At 40.8% G+C, this 21,182-nt stretch overlaps 1 protein-coding gene across 3 annotated transcripts in view; it reads right to left on the reverse strand.

Annotated features, from left to right (window-relative positions):
• The window catches only part of FTO (FTO alpha-ketoglutarate dependent dioxygenase), a 439,075-nt gene that overhangs the window by 260,438 nt on the left and 157,455 nt on the right, over positions 1-21,182 (reverse strand). For all 3 annotated transcript variants that reach the window (XM_055412757.2, XM_088830202.1, XM_088830203.1), the window contains exon 5: positions 2,980-3,059. In XM_055412757.2, coding sequence (XP_055268732.1) covers positions 2,980-3,059 — 80 coding nt within the window. The remainder of the gene's footprint in view (positions 1-2,979; positions 3,060-21,182) is intronic.

Consider the following 21,182-nt stretch of genomic DNA (forward strand, 5'->3'; position numbering starts at 1 on the left):
CTCGTCCGTCCGTTCATTCACTCGCCCACTCATTCCCTCCTCCACCGTCTTCAGTTGCCGAGTCTGTCACTACGTTTCTACATTAGTCAAGGGAATTTCTTCTCCTCTCCTGCTGCCTCAACTTTAGCTCAGACTAATAGGTTTAATTGATGTCTTTATCATTTTCATCTTCCAAAAGATATCTCCCATATGTCAATACTGCAATAAATAAATCATTGATAACCCCCATCTACCAACCAATTTTGGAGTAGGAAATGGCAACCCACTCCAGTATTCTTGACTGGAGAATCCCATGGACAGAGGTGCCTGGCAGGCTACAGTCCATGGGGTCTCAAGAGTCAGACACGACTGAGTGACTTTCAGTTCACCAACCAATTTAAGTTTGTGAAAGTGAAAGTGTTAGTGGCTCAGTCAAGTCCGACTCTTTGTGACTCCATTGACTGTGGCCTGCCAGGCTTCTCTGTCCCTGGAATTCTCCAGGCAATAATACTGGAGTGGGTTGCCATTCCCTTTTCCAGGGGATCTTCCTGACCCAGGAATTGAACCTGGGTCTCCTGCATTGCAGGCAGATTCATTACTGTCTGAGCCACCAGGAAATCCCCTAATTTAAGTTTAAACACACCTAATATCCAAGATCTTTCACAATCTGGTCCCATTCAGGAATCAGCCTTTATCTGCTAACACTCCTTTTCTGGCAATCCTTGGATTCAGTCAAAGTTGAGCCATTCAATATTCCCCTTGTGTCCCCATCCCCAACCAATCACAGTATTTCCACCTGAGCCCTCATCCCATTAGCTGACCTCAACTGTCCTAAATTCCCTAATCCCTACACGTTCAAGTCTTACACGTCTACCTGTCAGGTCACTCATGGAGTCTTACGCTGTTTTGCTACTCTCTATTCTGTACTTTACCTCCTCTTAGACAGGAAGCATCTTAAAGATACCACACATGTCAACTACTGCTATTCACAAGTGTCTAAAAGAACACCTTGAACACTGGGAAGTCCAACAGAAGTTTGCAGAATGGATGAGAGAGCTAAAATCACTTCCCTTCTTCTGCATAGTAGCTTTCAGTCAATAGCAACTCTTCCAATTAAGATTTGCTGATGACATAAATTCTCTTGCTTTACTGTGTTCATTCCAGTGTATCAACGAAGACACCTATCGCCTTCCACACAGAGTTTTGGTTGTTCCTGTCTCCTACTAGCTTTTCATCAGGATAACTGAAAAAGACAGTAGTAGTAATAGCAGCAGCAACAGGAGTAGAAGAGGTAGTAGCAATTTAATATATATGTATAGCAGCTAACATTCTTTGCAGGCATACTCTGTATCAGCCACTGTGCTAAAACACTTACATGTATTAACTCATTTAATCCTCATAAGAACACTCTGAATTTGAGATGATTGTTATCCTTATCAAATACATTTTCCCAAACTTCTTATTCATCATTTTACACTAGCCCTCTCAGCACAGCACTAATCACCTTGTCCACTCTTCCAGATTGAATTAGGAAAGATGCAAAGATATGTGTAAGTAGCCACACACTCAAAAGAATTATTGGGAAAGTTCTAACGAGAGAGACAGATGTCTATACCATCTTGTATTATACAAAAATGACATCTTTTCTGCACAACACAAAGCACGTGGAAGATGCTCTATAACTGCTTGCTCACTTCTTTTTGCCTTCCTTCACTCTTCCCCTTCACCTTCCTTCCTCTTCCCTCCTTCTCTTTGTCCCTTGCCTCCTCCCTCCCTTCCCTCCTTTCTTCCTTTCTTCTTTTCTAATAGAACTTACTTTCAGGTCTCTAAGATAAATTATATGTGTTTTTATCTATTTAATATGTGCCTCTCAAACTGAAAAGCTAGTGGGCATACCCGTCAAGTTGATGGCTCGCTCTCTCTCTCAAGGCTTTAGTGCTGCTGAACACAGAATAGGCCCTCAAATATTTAGATGAATGAATGAATGGAAGAAACAAGAAAGGGAGATAAGGAGAAAGGGGTGAGGAGGGAATGCTTGATGGGCTTGCTGGCATCTTGATTTAAACAGACACCCGCCATCTCAGCCACCTAGCAGCTTGACCAGTCTACCAGGAAAGCGACTTAATTACCAGCACACATGACATTGTGTGCTCTATAGTATCAGGACTAGAAAGGTTGTGTCTTTGTGTTTCCCTAACACTTTATTTTATCCCTTCTGCCCAGCTTTCCCACACTGGTCCCCCTGCAGTATGGTAGGAAGTCAATCTATAAAAGCAAAGCACAGATAACAAGTTTGGATACAAGGGCAACTTGTAATCCTTTTCATGATCATTCCCCCTGCTCTCTACAACTCTTCCTAAGTAAGCACACACAACACCCCAGGGTGACTACTAAGGGCTTCCCTCATCTCTTAACTTTCTATTCTGAAGTAGTCTAATCAGCTGACTATCAGCCACTGCAAGTGGTGGCAGAATTTAGCAATCAAGCCTGGGTTAGGAACCCGACTGGGGAGTTCAGAAATTCCCTGGCACCACTCTGTCTCCTTAATTTACATTCACATGCCCAGAAGCCTGACCCAAAAGTTAATGGGAATGTAAATTCTCAACCCTCTGAGCCCAGTTACAACTAACACATGCACAAGCACACAGATCTACCCAATTTTGTTCTAGTCACCACCTTCACCTTGACCTTGACAGGTACCAACACTTTAGAAAATCTCCAACCAGCAACACCGGCCAAGGTCCCCTCTTGCAGGCACCTCTTCCAAGAAACACAACTCGGAAGGAGCAAAACAGACTTAGCCCAGGCTGTGAAGACACTTTTTACAACTGGATCCAACACAACTCAAAGCTCAAAAAGCAAGTAAACAGAGGCTAAAGTCTAGTTAGATGGAAGCAATTTTCCTATCAAATAGTCTTCCAAAGTTCTATGGTAAATTGCTCATGCAACCACTTCTGTCACATCCAATTAAGTTTGAGTCACATTTTTATTTACACTTACCTCTGCCACTCGGTGGGTGGAACTAAACCGAGGTGGTAAACCAGCCAAAACACAGTGTTGGTGGGTGGCATTGAGATCATCTGCAGGAAAAATACCAAAAATTAAAGGAAAAAAAGCATCCAACACGCACGTATCAGTCACTAAATAGTATTTAAATTACAAAGTAAACAGTAAATCCATCATTCAAGTAGAATGACAAGAACCAAAAATATAACAATTACTTTGTATAATCTAAACTATTCTTTGCAAGTAGGATGACTTTAGAGAGATAGATAGACATACATATATATATGTGTGTGTGTGTATATATATATATATATATATATAGTCATATGGTATAAAACCATTGTGGTGTAAAGCCATCAAAAACTATGACACTTTCAATAGAGAAAGGGGATGGGATTAATAATTACTTTAGGACAACAGGCGTAAACCAGCGCTATACTTAGCCAACAGGCTATATGGTTACCCTACTTACCTGTAGTCTTATGATACCCACTCACCACTATTTATGGGTTGAACTTCTTTCTCTTTTTCACGATACATCTAATTCTACTCATGCTTTATGAATAAGCCAAATTCTTTCATATTATTTGGAATTGAACATCTTTCATCTGAAAATCTGCCTCTTTCCCTCCCCAATCAAAGTATCAATTTTGCCCTAACAATTTTCCAGGCAACAAACCAACCAACTCAGCACGTTGCAACGCTTTGGCTTTCAGAACAGAATTCAAGCCTACAGATTCATGACCCAAGAATGGAGTAGGTGGTGAATTCATCAGCTAAGAATATGCCTGAAACCACATGCAGTGGGAGAAAAACCAATGGCCAAGTTCTTGTGTATTCTATGAAATGACCACATGTGAGGCAAAAATCTGTATCTCCTCTGCTAGAGCATTGCTTCTATTCCTCTGTTAATAAGAAGAGCCTCTTGATGAAAGTGAAAGAGGAGAGTGAAAAAGTTGGCTTAAAGCTCAACATTCAGAAAACTAAGATCATGGCATCCGGTCCCATCACTTCATGGGAAATAGATGGAGAAACAGTGGAAAGAGTGGCTGACTTTATTTTTCTGGGCTCCCAAATCACTGCAGATGGTGATTGCAGCCATGAAATTAAAAGATGCTTACTCCTTGGAAGGAAAGTTATGACCTACCTAGAGAGCATATTAAAAATCAGAGACATCACTTAGGTCCATCTAGTCAAGGCTATGGTTTTTCCAGTGGTCATGTATGGATGTCAGAGTTGGACTGTGAAGAAAGCTGAGCGCCGAAGAATTGATACTTTTGAACTGTGGTGCTGGAGAAGACTCTTGAGAGTCCCTCGGACTGCAAGGAGATCCAAGCAGTCCATTCTAAAGGAGATCAGTCCTGGGTGTTCATTGGAAGGACTGATGTTGAAGCTGAAACTCCAATACTTTGGCCACCTCATGCGAAGAGCTGACTCATTTGAAAAGACCCTGATGTTAGGAAAGATTAAGGGCAGGAGGAGAAGGGGACGACAGAGGAAGAGATGGTTGGATGGCATCACTGACTCGATGGACATGGGTTTGGGTGAACTCCGGGAGTTGGTGATGGATAGGGAGGCCTGGCGTGCTGCGGTTCATGGGGTAGCAGAGTTGGACACGACTGAGCGACAGAACTGAGTATTCACCCAAAAGTAACAGGGAGAAATAAAAGATATACGATACAGTAGATAACTAAAGAGAACCTACCGTACAGCATAAGGAATTCTACTCAATGCTTTGTGGTGACCTAAATGGGAAAGGAATATATATAACTGATTTATATATATATATATTATATATATATATATAAATCTGATTCACTTTGCTATACAGCAGAAACTAACATATTATAAAGCAATTATCTTCCAATTAAAAAATTAAAATTAAATTAGTTTTTTTTTTTTTAAGTGTGGCTTAAGGCCTGAAGAGGACTGGATGACCCTTCTCTCTTCAATTTGCCCTCTGAGGATTTCAGTTAAGGACACACCTGAGAATTTCTAGTTGATCTGAACTATTTTGTCTGAATCCAAACAAAAACAAAAAGCAGGGGTTGGAGGACTTTCCCCAGGCCAGATGCCCATAAAGGATTGAAACAATTTCTAAGAAATATATAGATGCCACTTTCACCTATCCAAATAAAAGCCTCATTGCTCCCTGGCTATTAACAGTGGGCTCTAAAGACATCACAAGGAGGGAAAAAATCATCTTAATGGACAGATTTCTTAAGAGCTTTTGTTCCACTGAGGGGCAACTCAAAGGCACTTAAAAAGGCAGGCCAAGTGGCAAACAGAGCATTAGAAGTAAGAGTCCGAGGTGTGTACCTTTATTTAAATCCTTGGCAACTCTCTAATCAAACAACTCTTTTGAAATTGCTCCCAAATATCTCTAATCCTTTATGACTTTTAGAAGGAACCCTGTATTTTCACTGTAGGACTTCTAATTTTTCTAAAACTCTAAATCTATGAACATGGCTCAAACCTCATGGATTGTACATCTCAAAGGATATACTAAAGATGTCCCCAGCTTTAAAGACTAATACTAATAATTTTTAGAAAAAAAAACATTAAAGAATGCCTATTTGCCAGAGTTATCTCAGAAAACAGCTGAAAACCTGACTATACTCAGGAGCAATCAGAGTTTGTAGAATTTATTCAAAAAAACAAATGGAAAAAGAGCTCTCACTCTTTGCAGGCTAAATGCTGCGTGCTCTATCAGTGGAAGGAGAGAACTCTGGACATTCACTGTAGCATGAAATCTCATCTCATGTATAAGAGACCACAGATGCAAAGGCATAATTTACGGTAGGGTGATCAATTCATGCCCAGTACTTTCCTGGCTTTAATACAGAAGTCCCAAATCCTGAGATCCTCACCCCCACCCAGACAAACTGGGACAGCTGGTCACCCTAAATTTAACCCAGCCCTTATTTTCTTGGTTTTGTTGTCCAGTGTGTCACCAGGGGCTATTGAGTCCCCAAATTTCTTAAAGTAACAATCAGGAGCTTTGCTAAAGGCACTCCAGAGCTAAATAAGCCCAATACTGAAATCCAATCTTCCCAGTTTCACACAATCACTGAAGCTTTTCATTCTTACTCACCTGTCCATTCTCATCCCTCAATCTTAATATTTATGACCTTATTTTTCCTAGACGTGGGGACATCCATGACTGAGAACATTTTCAGAATTTAATAGCCAGTGAAAGGGGGGAGGAGAGATTTCCTGATGACAGTAGAGACCCAGACCCCTACCTACCCCATTCCTAGATGCTCAATGAGACGATCAAAGAAATATCAAAAGAATGAAGATTCCTTTCAGTGCTCAATATTAGGGAAAGGTACTCAATATGCCAGAAATTACAAGGAACTCTGCTGGATACAGTATAAGTGGAATGAGATTAAAGAAAGGTAGCATTGTACTATAAATCAATTATACTTCAATTAGAAAAAAATACCAGGACTTCCCTAGCAGTCCAGTCGTTAAGATCTCCTCTTCCAAGGCAGGGGGTAAGGGTTCAATGCCCAGTCCAAAAGCTGCCAGTGTTTGCTCATACTGTGAGCATCCATACCACCCAAAGACAAAAACAAGTTATTGAGTGCACTCCAGTTTATCAAGTCTCTCATCTGACCCTGGAAAGATACGTTTTCTTCCTTCCTCCTTCAAATGAAGTATTTAGCCAGGAACCTATACTAAGTTTTCATAGAACCGATCTTAACACCAAGTTGCCTCTTAGCTGGTGCTAGTCTTCTTTCTATAAGGAAAAACAGACAAGGAAAAAATTACTAGACTTGGGCAAAATTACTATAGTTCTAAGGAAAGGAACCAGTTTGACAGAAACTGCCTCTTCTGAAAAAGGGCTACTCAAAAGGTCAGAAAAAAATTTTCATAAAAGTCTCAATTTTTCAAGAAGCCACTTGATTCAAGAAGGCACTGCACCTGTAAAAATGGGGCAAAGTAATCATGAAGATGGAAGAGCATGAGATCAGGAAAGGCTGCCTGGAGCTGATTTGTTTGTTTAGTAAGTATGGCTTCATTAAAAACAATAAGAGCTTGACTATACAACAGAATGCAAGATGCAGAAAAACCAAATTACCCAAGTGAATGGGAACTCAAGAAATTCTCCCAGAACTCGGAGGGAAAACAATTAGTGACAGAAAAAGATAAGAGATGAGGGGCAGATTAAGCCCAAAGAGAAAGAACAGGAATCTTAGAAAGCAGAAAACTGAGCAAAGAAAGAATAATCAAAGAAATAACAGAAGAATATTTGGCGAAGTTGTAAAAAGGCCTGAGTCTAAACTACAAAATGGCTAATCAAGTGCATAAACATTTTCTGTTCAAAAATTAAATATAAAATACAAAAAATGTCCAAAGGAAAAGCACAACTTGCTACAACAGAATCAAAATGAAGATGATTTCAGGTATCTCCTTAACATCAAATATTAGAGGTCAAAGGAACAATATCTATAGAGCTTTAAGGTGGAAACCTCCTTACTCAAGATTGCTATACCCATTAAAGGAGATATGAATACATGTAGGTATAGTAAGTTACACTCAATTAATGCAAGACTCAGAAAACATACTACCACCATTTCCCTATCATTAGCCTTCATTAAACAGTTAGAACCTATACTTTAGCTGACAAGATGGCAATCAAAATAATTAAAACTACAATATAAAAAGACAAGCAGTGAACATAAAACTTGTTAAATATACGGCTATTTAATTCAATGCTAGTATAATTAATGAGCTTCCATGGTGGCTCAGTGGTAAAGAATCTGCCTGTCAATGTAGGAGATCCAGCTTCAATCCCTTGGTCGGGAAGATTCGCTGGAGAAGGGAATGGCAACTCACTCAGGTATTCCTGCCTGGAAAACCCCATGGACAGAAGAGTCTGGTGGACTACAGTTCATGGAGTCACAAAGAGTTGGACATGCCTTGGTGACTAAATAACAACACAATTAATAATAAATGAAAGTAAGTACACTTCATCTAAAAAATTTTCTATATTAAAATTTATTTTAGGGACTTCCCTGGTAGGCCAGTGGTTAAACCATAGGCTTCCAACGCAAGGGGCATGGGTTTGATCCCTGGTTCAGGAGCTAAGATCCCACATGCTGTGCAGCAGGGTCAAAAATTTAAAAAAAAAATTTTTTTTTAAGAATTGTTTAAAAAAATCTAAGTCAAAAATTTAAAAGCGTATATATATTTTTAAATGCCCAGTAAAAGAACAGAAGAGCTGAATAAAGTAAGCATCAGGATGCATGTCAATAACATGTCAACAGAAAAATGGGCAAAAGATGATCAGCCAATAAATAGTAATAGAAGAATATAAATGGCCATGAAACATGGAAAGTGTTCAACATCATCAACAAGTAAGTGTACTTTAAAACAATAGCATGTTATTTTCACTCATTACATTGGGGAAAACATTTTTAAATTGTAATGCCTGGTATTACCTAGGGTGCAATAAAGTAGGTTGGTAGAAGGAACTGATAAACACATTTCATACACTGTAGGTAGGAAGGTAAACTGAGAACATTCTGATGAACAGTCTAACCATACATTATGTGCAGTCTTTACACATCAACACGCTCATCCTTACTCAGGTGGCTCACTTCTGGTAACTCTTCCTAGACAAATAACTATCAGTTCAGTTCAGTTCAGTCGCTCAGTCGTGTCCGACTCTTTGTGACCCCATGAATCACAGCACACCAGGTCTTCCTGTCCATCACCAACTCCCGGAGTTCACTCAAACTCATGTCCATCGAGTCGGTGATGCCATCCAGCCATCTCATTCTCTGTCATCCCCTTCTCCTCCTGCCCCCAATCCACCCCAGCATTAGAGTCTTTTCCAGTGAGTCAATTCGTCGCATGAGGTGGCCAAACTATTGGAGCTTCAGCTTTAGCATCAGTCCTTCCAATGAACACCCAGGATTGATCTCCTTTAGAATGGACTGGTTGGATCTCCTTGCAGTCCAAGGGACTCTCAAGAGTCTTCTCCAACACCACAGTTCAAAAGCATCAATTCTTCAGCGATCAGCTTTCTTCATAGTCCAACTCTCACATCCATACATGACCACCAGAAAAACCACAGCCTTGACTAGACGGACCTTGGTGGGCAAAGTAATGTCTCTGCTTTTTAATATGCTATCTAGGTTGGTCATAACTTTCCTTCCAGGGAGTAAGCGTCTTTTACTTTCATGGCTGCAATCGGCATCTGCAGTGATTTTGGAGCCCCAAAAAATAAAGTCTGACACTGTTTCCCCATCTATTTCCCATGAAGTGATGGGAACAGAGGCCATGATCTTTGTTTTCTGAATGTTGAGCTTCAAGCCAACTTTTTCACTCTCCTCTTTCACTTGCATCAAGAGGCTTTTTAGTTCCTCTTCACTTTCTGCCACAAGGATGGTGTCATCTGCATATCTGAGGTTATTGATATTTCGCCCGGCAATCTTGATTCCAGCTTGTGCTTCCTCCAGCCCACCGTTCCTCATGATGTACTCTGCATATAAGTTAAATAAGCAGGGTGAAAATATACAACCTTGACGTACTCCTTTTCCTTTTTGGAACCAGTCTGTTGTTCCATGTTCAATTCTAACTGTTGCTTCCTGACCTGCATACAGGTTTCTCAAGAGGCAGGTCAGGTGGTCTGGTATTCCCATCTCTTTCAGAATTTTCCACAGTTTATTGTGATCCACACAGTCAAAGGCTTTGGCATAGTCAATGAAGAAGAAATAGATGTTTTTCTGGAACTCTCTTGCTTTCGCCATGATCCAGCGGATGTTGGCAATTTGATCTCTGGTGCCTCTGCTTTTTCTAAAACCTGCTTGAACATCTGGAATTTCACGGTTCACATATTGCTGAAGCCTGGCTTGGAGAATTTTGACCATTACTTTACTAGTGTGGCCTGGAGAAGGAAATGGCAACCCAATCCAATATTCTTGCCTGGAGAATCCCATGGATGGAGGAGCCTGGTGGGCTACAGTCCATGGGGTCGCAAAGAGTCGGACACGACTGAGCGACTTCACTTCACTTCACTTCACTTATACTAGCGTGTGAGATGAGTGCAATCGTGAGGTAGTTTGAGCATTCTTCGGCATTGCCTTTCTTTGGGATTGGAATGAAGACTGACCTTTTCTAGTCCTGTGGCCACTGATGAGTTTTCCAAATTTGCTGGCATATTGAGTGCAGCACTTTCACAGCATGATCTTTCAGGATTTGAAATAGCTCAACTGGAATTCCATCACCTCCACTAGCTTTGTTCGTAGTGATGCTCTCTAAGGCCCACTTGACTTCACATTCCAAGATGTCTGGCTCTAGGTCAGTGATCACGTTATTGTGACTATCTTGGTCGTGAAGATCTTTTTTGTACAGTTCTTCTGTGTATTCTTGCCACCTCTTCTTAATATCTTCTGCTTCTGTTCAGTTCAGTTCAGTCGCTCAGTCGTGTCCGACTCTCCCCGACCCCATGAATCACAGCACACCAGGCCTCCCTGTCCATCACCAACTCCCGGAGTACACTCAAACTCATGTCCACAGAGTCGGTGATGCCATCCAGCCATCTCATTCTCGGTCGTCCCCTTCTCCTCCCGCCCCCAATCCCTCCTAGCATCAGAGTCTTTTCCAGTGAGTCAACTCGTCGCATGAGGTGGCCAAAGTATTGCAGTTTCAGCTTTAGCATCAGTCCCTCCAATGAACATCCAGGATTGATCTCCTTTAGAATGGACTGGTTGGATCTCCTTGCAGTATAAGGGACTCTCAAGAGTCTTCTCCAACACCACTGCTTCTGTTAGGTCCATACCATTTCTGTCCTTTATCAAGCCCATCTTTGCAAGAAATGTTCCCTTGGTATCTCTAATTTTCTTGATGAGATCTCTTCTTTTACCTATTCTGTTGTTTTCCTCTATTTCTTTGCATTGATTGCTGAGGAAGGCTTTCTTATCTCTCCTTGCTATTCTTTGGAACTCTGCATTCAGATGCTTATATCTTTCCTTTTCTCCTTTGCTTTTTGCTTCTCTTCTTTTTACAGCTATTTGTAATGCCGTGTGGAGCCACCCAAGACAGGCGGGTCGTGGTGGAGAGGTCTGACAGAATGTGGTCCACTGGAGAATGGAATGGCAAACCACTTCAGTACACTTGCCTTGAGAACCCCATGAACAATATCAAAAGGCAAAATGATAGGACACTGAATGAGGAATTCCCCAGGTCGGTAGGTGCCCAGTATGCTGCTGGAGATCAGTGGAGAAATAACTCCAGAAAGAATGAAGGGATGGAGCCAAAGCAAAACCAATACCCAGTTCTGGATGTGACTGGTGATAGAAGCAAGGTCCAATGCTAAGAGCAATATTGCATAGGAACCTGGAATGTTAGGTCCATGAATCAAGGCAAATTGGAAGTGGTCAAACAGGAGATGGCAAGAGTGAACATAGACATTCTAGGAATCAGTGAACTAAAATGGACTGGAATGGGTGAATTTAACTCAGATGACCATTATATCTACTACTGTGGGCAGGAATCCCTTAGAAGAAATGGAGTAGCCATCATGGTCAACAAAAGAGTCCGAAATGCAGTACTTGGACGCAATCTCAAAAACGACAGAACGATCTCTGTTCGTTTCCAAGGCAAACCATTCAATATTACAGTAATCCAAGCCTATGCCCCAACCAGTAACGCTGAAGAAGCCGAAGTTGAACGGTTCTATGAAGACCTACAAGACCTTTTAAAACTAACACCCAAAAAAGATGTCCTTTTCATTATAGGGGACTGGAATGCAAAAGTGGGAAGTCAAGAAACACCTGGAGTAACAGGCAAATTTGGCCTTGGAGCACGGAATGAAGCAGGGCAAAGGCTAATAGAGTTTTGCCAAGAGAACACACTGGTCATAGCAAACACCCTCTTCCAACAACACAAGAGAAGACTCTACACATGGACATCACCAGAGGGTCAACACCAAAATCAGATTGATTATATTCTTTGCAGCCAAAGATGGAGAAGCTCTATACAGTTAGCAAAAACAAGACCAGGAGCTGACTGTGGCTCAGATCATGAACTCCTGAATTTAAGCCAAATTCAGACTTAAATTTAAGAAAGTAGGGAAACCACTAGACCCCATTCAGATATGACCTAAATCAAATCCCTTATGATTATACAGTGGAAATAACTATAGGTGCAGACAAAGATTAGGTACAAAGATGTTCACCAGAGAGATATATCTGATACCAAGGCACTGGTAATAAATGGCATGACAAAAGTAGAGGACTCCTATTTAAGCCATTTTTAAAAATCACATTTCCGAGGAATATTTAATAAGGAAAATATTCAAGATATACAAGTATTCGAGAAAAAAGACATAAAACTATTGGGGGAAAAACCAAGATATAAAACATTATTGTTGTTGTAGCTGTTGTTCAGTTGGTCAGTTGTGTCCGACTCTGTGACCCCATAGACTGCAGCACACCAGGCTTCCCTGTCCTTCACTATCTCCTGGAGTTTGCGCAAGCCCATGTCCACTGAGTTGGTAACATCATCCAACCACCGCATCCTCTGTTGTTCCCTTCTCCTCTTGCCTTCAATCTTTCCTAGCATCAGGATCTTTCCCTACGAGTTGGCTCTTCACATCAGGTGGCTAAAGTTTTAGAGCTTCAGCTTCAGCATCAGTCCTTCCAATGACTTTTCAAGCTTGATTTCCTTTAGGATTGACTGATTGGATCTCCTTGCAGTCCAAGGGACTCTCAAGTGTCTTTGCTAGCATCACAAATCGAAGGCATCAATTATTCAACACTCAGCCTTCTTTATGGTCCAACTCTCACATTCATACATGACTACTGGAAAAACTTTAGCTTTGACAATGTTCACCTTTGCTGGCAAAGTGATGTCTCTGCTTTTTAATACACTGTCTAGGTTTGTCATAGCTTTCCTTCCAAGGAGCAAGCGTCTTTTAATTTCATGGCTGCAATCCACCATCTGCAGTGATTCTGGAGCCCAATAAAAGAAAGAGTGTTGCTGTTTCCATTGTTTCCCATCTATTTGCCATTAAGTGATGGGACCGGATGCCATGATCTCAGTTTTTTGAATGCTGAGTTTTAAGCCAGCTTTTTCACTCTCCTCTTTCACCTTCATCAAGAAGCTCTTAAATTCCACTTTACTCTCTGCCATTAGAGTGGTATCATCTGCATATCTGAGATTGTTGATATTTATCCCAGCAATCTTGATATCAGCTTGTGATTCATTCAGCCTGGATTTCACATGATGTACTCTGCATATAAGTTAAATAAGGAAGGTGACAATATACAGCCTTGATGCACTCCTTTCTCAATTTTGAACCAGTCTGGTGTTCCATGTCCAGTTCTAACTGTTGCTTCTTGACTTGCATACAGGATTCTCGGGAGACAGGTAAGGTGGTCTGGTATTCCCAAACATATCTAATATGTTAATTTTCTAAATATTATATCTAATACAATATTAATATCATATTAAAATTATATCTAATACCATATAATCTGATATTAATTTTCCCATATTTTCCCAGGTATAGGAAAAAAATGTTAGAAGAAATCACATCAAATAGTTATGAATGTTGCTATCTCTGTGTGGTCATATTATATGATCCATTTTTGTTATCCAAGTGACACTTTCTTATAGTTTACAAATTCTTTACAGTGAGCATCAATTCTAATATTTCATTTTTAGCTCTGAATTTAGAGCACATCTTAAAATTGATAGTTTGTTTTTTGGGGGGTTGGTTTTTTATTTATATATTTAAATTTGGCTGGGTGGGTCTTCACTGCTGCACACAGGCTTTCTCTAGTTACAGTGCATGGGCTACCCACTGTGGTGGCTTCTCTGTTGCATGGACTCTAGGGTGCAGACTTAAGTAGCTTCAGCTCACGATTTAGTAGTTGTGGCTCACGGGCTCTAGAACGCAGGCTTAGCAGTTGTGGCACAGGGGTTTAGGTGCCGTGCAGAATGCGGGATTTTCCTGGACCAGGGACAGAACCCATGTCCCCTGCACTGGCAGGTGGATCCTTAACCATGGGACCACCAGAGAAGTCCTTCACAGCATCTTTGACTGGATAGCACACATCATTACTTTTGTATTTAACAATAAAAAATAAAGCAGTAAGTATGATGATTTTTTTAAATGCAAAAGGAAATGCTCAATGAAGAGGTCCTCAGAAAAGATATTCATTCCCCAAAGAGAAATGAAAGAACACTGCAGTCAGTAAGGGCATTAAGAGCTTTGGTTCGTTTTATGCATCTTTTGCAGTATAATTTTCCAGGGGACTGAAAACTCTTTCATAGAAACAAGTACAGAGGTGAAGATGACCTCAGGGTACACACCTTCCTCCCTCTTTGTCTTCTGAGATTAACTTTTACGGAATGCTTAGTTTATTGTTGGGCTGAGAAGAGAATACATTCTTGAGGTTAATCATTCATTCTTGATTTCTAAATCAGCAAAAGGAACTTTAATCCCACTTTAGGAAGGGCTGCCTTTTCTCATCCTGGTAGCAACTCTTCCCATGAGACAGAAGGGCAGAGGGGATCATGGAAATGGAGAGATGAGAAGGTTAAGTTAACAGAAAACTTTAATGAAGTCTCTTTTCTTCCCATTTTGTATATACAAAGCCACTGCTCCAGTGAACTCCGGGCCCCAGAACTTCCAAGTAAAGTTAATGAATGAAACTGAAGGAGCCACTTAAACTTTTCAGTTCTGTTCCTTCAAATACCTTTTGACTAGTTTCTTTAGTCACTCCTATTTCAATACCTGATTTTCCATTGGCAATTGAAGATAGTTGTTTTTTTTTTTAAAAAAGTAAAAGTGTTAGTTGCTCAGTCATGTCCACCTCTTTGTGACTCCATGGACTATAGACTACCAGGCTCTTCTGTCCATGTAATTCTCCAGGCATTTAGAATACTGTAGTGGGTTGCCATTCCCTTCTCCAGGAGATCTTCTTGACCCAGGGATTGAACCCTGGTCTCCTGCATTGCAGGCAGATTCTTTACCATCTGAGCCACGATTAGGGAGGAAATAAGGTTGTTCTCTCCAGATACTTGGCAAGTTCCTATTCTGTACAAGGCACTAAGTGCTGTGTACAGTACAAAAATACATTTAATAGTGACTCTGAAAAACCTTAGCTCTAATAGGTGAGATAAGACTTCTATATCAATTGCTACAATCTGGAGGGGAAAGAGTTATGGCAACCACACTGAGTGGTTGGTATCACTTTTACTGTGGCTATTAAATTTTTTAAATGTCAACCCTAAATAGGTGAGTTATACATGTACCTAGAATGAAGGAGAAAATGTAACAAGGTAGAGGGAATATGAAAATGTAAGGGGAAAGAGTTATGCCAGGATCAGTTTTAGGACAAAGTCACTATAATGAACTAAGGACGATCATTTATAACTTTTTAAAATTTGTAGGAAATTTCCTGGCACTTTTGATGCCGTGGCCAGAAATCATTGGAGAACTAAGATCCTGAAAGCCTCTGTGTCCAAAAAAAAAAGAAAGTTGAAATGTTTATTGGGCCTAGAAGAATTATTCCACAGAGACAGTTTAATGGGGGTATAAGTGCCACCACAATAGTGGCGGTGGCTTAGTCGCTAAATCATGTCCAACTCTTGCAAGCCCAGGGACTGTAGCCCGCCAGGCTCCTCTGTCCATGGGATTCTCTAGGCTAGAATACTGGAGAGGGTGGCCATTTCCTTCTCCAGGGCATCTTCCCCATCCAGGGATTGAACTTGCGTCTCTTTTGTCTCCTGCACTGCAGGCGGATTCCTTACCAATGAGCCACCAGGGAAGCCCAGTGAGGACATAACCTGCTTGAATCTGCTGCAGGAACTGACTAAGTCAAGAAGGGCAGATTCGTTCCTGGTCTAGTCCTGAGCTCAGGCGGCAAAAATCAATTAAATAAACACATTTTTTTAACGGTTTCATTCATGGTCTTTCTCCCACTGTTTTTACAGAAGGAGCAAAGAGCATACACAGTATATGCAATCAAATTAAAAGCCTGAAAAATTCCTTCCCATAGACTGTACTTTTATAAATTATGCTGTAGAGATAACACAATAGCCAAAGAGTAAGACTGCCAGCCAGGGACTTCCTTGGTGGTCCAGTAGTTAAGAATGTAGTTAAGAATGCACCTTCCAATGCAGGGGATTCCATTCAATCCCTGGCTAGGGAACTAAGATCTCACATGCTGTGGGGCAACTAAGCCCAAGCTCCACCACCAGAGAGCCAACACTGCAATGAAGAGCCAGCAAGGCGATGAAAGATCTCACATGCTGCAATTGAAACCTGACAGAGCCAAAAGTAAATAAATAAATATTAAAAAAGAGACAGAGAGAGAGACTGCCACTCAATGGGGTACACTCCACCTACCCAACCGGTATGGAGAATTATCTCAATACCACATGACTGATTGAATGAACCATAAGAGATTAAAAGGACTTCATAGTAATTCATAGTAATATATTCATCCTCAGCTTAGAAAAAAAACACATAGGCACATTTTTTTTAATAAAAAAAAAAAATGTTCTTATAAAAAAACGTGAAAGAGAATGTACAGATTGATCCAGACACTGTGTCATTTGGAAAATTCTATGATGCCACGTCGTTATCTGGATTAGTTATGTGGAAGTAAAGCATGGGTCACTGAGGGAATAGACTGTCATGGAAGATTCTAAAAGCTGTCTCTAGAGATCCCAGAATATAAGATGAATGGACATCTTTTGGCAGGGGTCTTCAAAACCTTTTCCAGCCAGGAGCTTTTAAGGATAGAATAAATATTTCCTTTTGCCTACACTGCCATGAATGAAGAGGAAAAAGGCAATCCTTGGTTCATTCATTTCACTCATTGATTCAATATTTATTAAAGCACCTACCATGTTCAAAGTACTGTGGTAGGTCCTGGAGAGAGTACACATTTTGGGGACTCTAAAATATAGTAGTCAGAAGGCATTTTTAGAAAATTCTAGTAAAAGACAAAGACACAGGACCTGAGTGACAACAGAATTCTCCGAGGAGTGCAATGAGAAGAAATCTCAGTATAACTGTCAGATGGGTTTGAATAAGGCAGTGTTTATCAAAACATTAAATAAGTAGTATGACACAACCTCTAATAGCAAAGAGCTAGCACCATAGCTGGAGAAGGCAATGGCAAGCCACTCCAGTACTCTTGCCTGGAAAATCCCATGGATGGAGGAGCCTGGTGGGCTGAAGTCCGTGGGGTCGCTAAGGGTCGGACACGACTGAGCGACTTCACTTTCACTTTTCACTTTCACACATTGGAGAAGGAAATGGCAACCCACTCCAGTGTTCTTGCCTGGAGAATCCCGGGGACGGGGAAGCCTGGTGGGCTTCCGTCTATGGGGTCACACAGAGTCGGACACGACTGAAGTGACTTAGCAGCAGCAGCAGCAGCACCATAGCATGATTCTCCAGTCAGTAAAAATAGAGAAAGGCGATGATGAATTCCAGGGGGAGAGAGAGAACCACCCAACAAGAAAGCCACAGCTCAAACACAACATCACCTAAATAATGGAGCATGACTCTGAGCTTTTGATGAGGTATGAAATCTTGACCTGACATTTGCAACATACTCTTTCAACTGATGTAAGTTTAGTGATTACCCTGGATGAGATCTTCCACGTATGAATCTAGCCACTCTATTTCATTCTACAATTAATAACACACATATAAGCATTGTTAATATACACTGTACACTGTCAATATACAGAGAAAGCATGGTCCTCTTATCAAGATTACAGATGAGCCTGTAAACATTATACAGTTCAAAAATATGAAAGCAATAATAAGGCTGAAATACCAGAAGTCAAGAGAGAGCATCTATGTTTTGGTATAAAGTTGATCAATTAAGAGAAAAAAACCCTACAAATAAACATAAACTGACAATAGTTAGGAACAGTGAGTGTAAGAGAGCCAATCCCACATTTTTCTTCATGAAAGACTGATACGCCTTAAAGTTGTTAAATGAAAAAATTGAAGTGTTAAGGATATTTTAACAGTTAAGCAGGAAAGAATCGCCTAAAGAATAAAATGTGAATACAGTGAAAAGTAGTTACGTCTAAGAAACGGAACTTGGGGGCAGATGGCAAAGAGTTTCGCTTTCCATTTTAGACCAGCCTCCACTGTTTAAATTTTTATTTCCTAGTACATACATTATTTTTATTATAATACTAACAATAATATGGATGAGGTACTGACATGAAAAAATCTCCAGGACATATTATTAAGTTAAAAAAACTAAACAATATACACACACATGCACACATATGTACATACTAACATACAATAAGTCCCCTACACACAAATGAGTTCTGTTCTGAGAGTAGTCTTAAGTCCAATTAGTTCATAAATCCAACAAAGCCTAGGTACTCAACTAACACAATACTGTACTGTCCCATTTGTGTTTTTTAAAAAAGCAGCTATAACATAAATATATCTACATAATTATTTATGTTAATGCTATAAAAGGAACAGACAGAAGATAAAAGAGTACTTCCACATTTTATCCTACGCACTTCCATATTATCTGAAACCTTAACAGTGAGAATATGTGTGTATTCATCTATTAGTTGGTCAACTAATATTCTTTTTTCCACATTTTTATAGAAAAGGATTCCACAACGATATAATTAGTAGAGCTAGCATAGTTCCATGGAAGAAAGAACAGGTTTGGTCTCAGAAAAATCTGGACTTAAACATAAGCTTCACTAGATATGTCACCTAGTGATTTTACTTCTCTTAGCCTCAATTTCCTTTGTGAAAGGGGTTCTATGGAGCTTTACAGAGATACAATTCACATACCTGCTTCCTGGTGCTGGAGTCTCAGGCAGTAAAGAATCCGCCTGCAAGGCAGAAGACCTGGGTTCGATCCCTGGGTCGGGAAGATCCCCTGGAGCAGAAAATGGCAACCCACACCAGTATCCTTGCCTGGAGAATCCCATGGACAGAGAAGCCTGGCGGGCTACAGTCTATGGGGTCACAAAGATTCGGACACGACTGAGCAACTAACATTCTCACTTTATGGAGCTTTACGGAGAAACAATTCACATATCAAATAATTCACTCATTGAAAATATACAACTCACTGCATTTTAGTGCATTCAAAGAATTGTGCAACCATCATCATAAACTAATTTGAGAGTATTTTCATACTCCTAAAAGAAACCATATACTACCCACTAGCAGTCCATCCCCATCAATTTTCTTTTCTGGGGAAAAAAAAAAGGTGACTAGAAGGGGACAATTACACACCTCACAGGTTTGTTATGAGAAATAAATAATATATATCAAAGCCTCCAGCTCAGTGCCTGGCCCTCAGGAGGTACTCATCACACACACTTCAAGTAAAGTTAACAACAGAAATGCTACAGATATAAACAGAAAGACTAGAGTACATCATGAGGAACGCTGGGCTGGAAGAAGCACAAGCTGGAAACAAGATTGCCAGGAGAAATATCAATAACCTCAGATATGCAGATTACACCACCCCTATGGCAGAAAGTGAAGAGGAACTAAAAAGCCTCTTGATGAAAGTGAAAGAGGAGAGTGAAAAGATTGGCTTGGAGCTCAACATTCAGAAAACTAAGATCATGGCATCTGGTCCCATCACTTCATGGGAGACAGATGGGGAAACAGTGGAAACAGTGTCAGACTTTATTTTTTTGGGGCTCCAAAATCACTGCAGATGCTGATTGCAGCCATGAAATTAAAAGACGCTTACTCCTTGGAAGGAAAGTTATGACCAACCTAGATGGCATATTAAAGAGCAGAGACATTATTTTGCCAACAAAGGTCCGTCTAGTCAAGGCTATGGTTTTTCCCGTGGTCATGTATGGATGTGAGAGTTGGACTGTGAAGAAAGCTGATCGCCGAAGAATTGATGCTTTTGAACTGTGGTGCTGGAGAAGACTCTTGAGAGTCCCTTGGACTGCAAGGAGATCAATCCTGGGTGTTCATTGGAAGGATTGATGCTAAAGCTGAAACCGCAATACTTTGGCCACCTCATGCGACGAGTTGACTCACTGGAAAAGACTCTGATGCTGGGAGGGATTGGGGGTGGGAGGAGACGGGGATGACAGAGAATGAGATGGCTGGATGGCATCACCGACTCGATGGACATGAGTTTGAGTGAACTCCGGGAGTTGGTGATGGACAGGGAGGCCTGGCGTGCTCTGATTCATGGGGTCGCAAAGAGACACGACTGAGCGACTGAACTGAACTGAACTGAGATATGATAAGAAAGTGGCAGATCCTTCCAAGGACCTAGGAACATACTCAGGTTCCTACCCTCAGAGTCTATGACACCAGCCTTGTCCTCTCCCCAATTTGTCTGAATACCAAAAAATCTGGTGTGTAAAGTATGTGTTAGTTGCTCAGTCATGCTCAACTCTTTGCTATCCCATAGACTGTAGCCCGCTAGGCTTCTCTGTCCATGGGATTTCTCAGTCAAGAATACTAGAGTTGGCTGCCATTTCCTTCTCCAGGGGATCCTCCCTACCCAGGGATCCAATTTGGGTCTCCTGCATTGCAGCGGATTCTTTACCATCTGAGCCACCAGGGATATCAAGTCAGAAAGCCCAAGTTTGAAAATGTCAGCATTTAGGGGCATATTTTAGAGCAAAAAGTTTCAGGAGAGACACATCCCCAACCCTGCAAAAAAAAAAAAGTTAACAGCAAGAAGCAGATACTGCGGTTGCTGAGCAGGGAAGGAGAACACGCTAAGTTCACATTGGACAAGCAGCTGAAACTATACTGTCATGTTCCTACTTTTCAGAGTGAAAATAAACATGACAGGTGCTCATTTGGCTGTTCAAGCACTTTCCACTTAAATGGCAATTCCTCAAGCTTACGACTGCAGCCTGAAGTTATAATTTACTACTGTTTCTGTATTATTCCCTTGCCTCGGCAGAAAGCAGAATGTAGCACCTACATTTCAAGACCCATGAGAGGTAATAAAGTATAATTATTTAGAATTTATGATTAAGCCATATATTAGAGGTCTTTTTAGCTTCAGCTGGTCAGTCAGAGGTTGGAGGAGGGAGGGAAAGGGGTCAGAGGAAAAAATAACACAAGCCTTTTCCTCTGAACAAAAGGTCTAAGACAGGGCAGGACTGATGGACACCTGGAGGATTTACAAAGCTATCATGGTCTCCATGTGAAGCCCCAGAAGAGTCCC

Source organism: Moschus berezovskii, chromosome 22 (genome assembly GCF_049115385.1).
Source record: "Moschus berezovskii isolate FMDL1 chromosome 22, NW_MosBer_1.0, whole genome shotgun sequence".
NCBI classification, from domain to species: Eukaryota; Metazoa; Chordata; class Mammalia; order Artiodactyla; family Moschidae; genus Moschus; species Moschus berezovskii.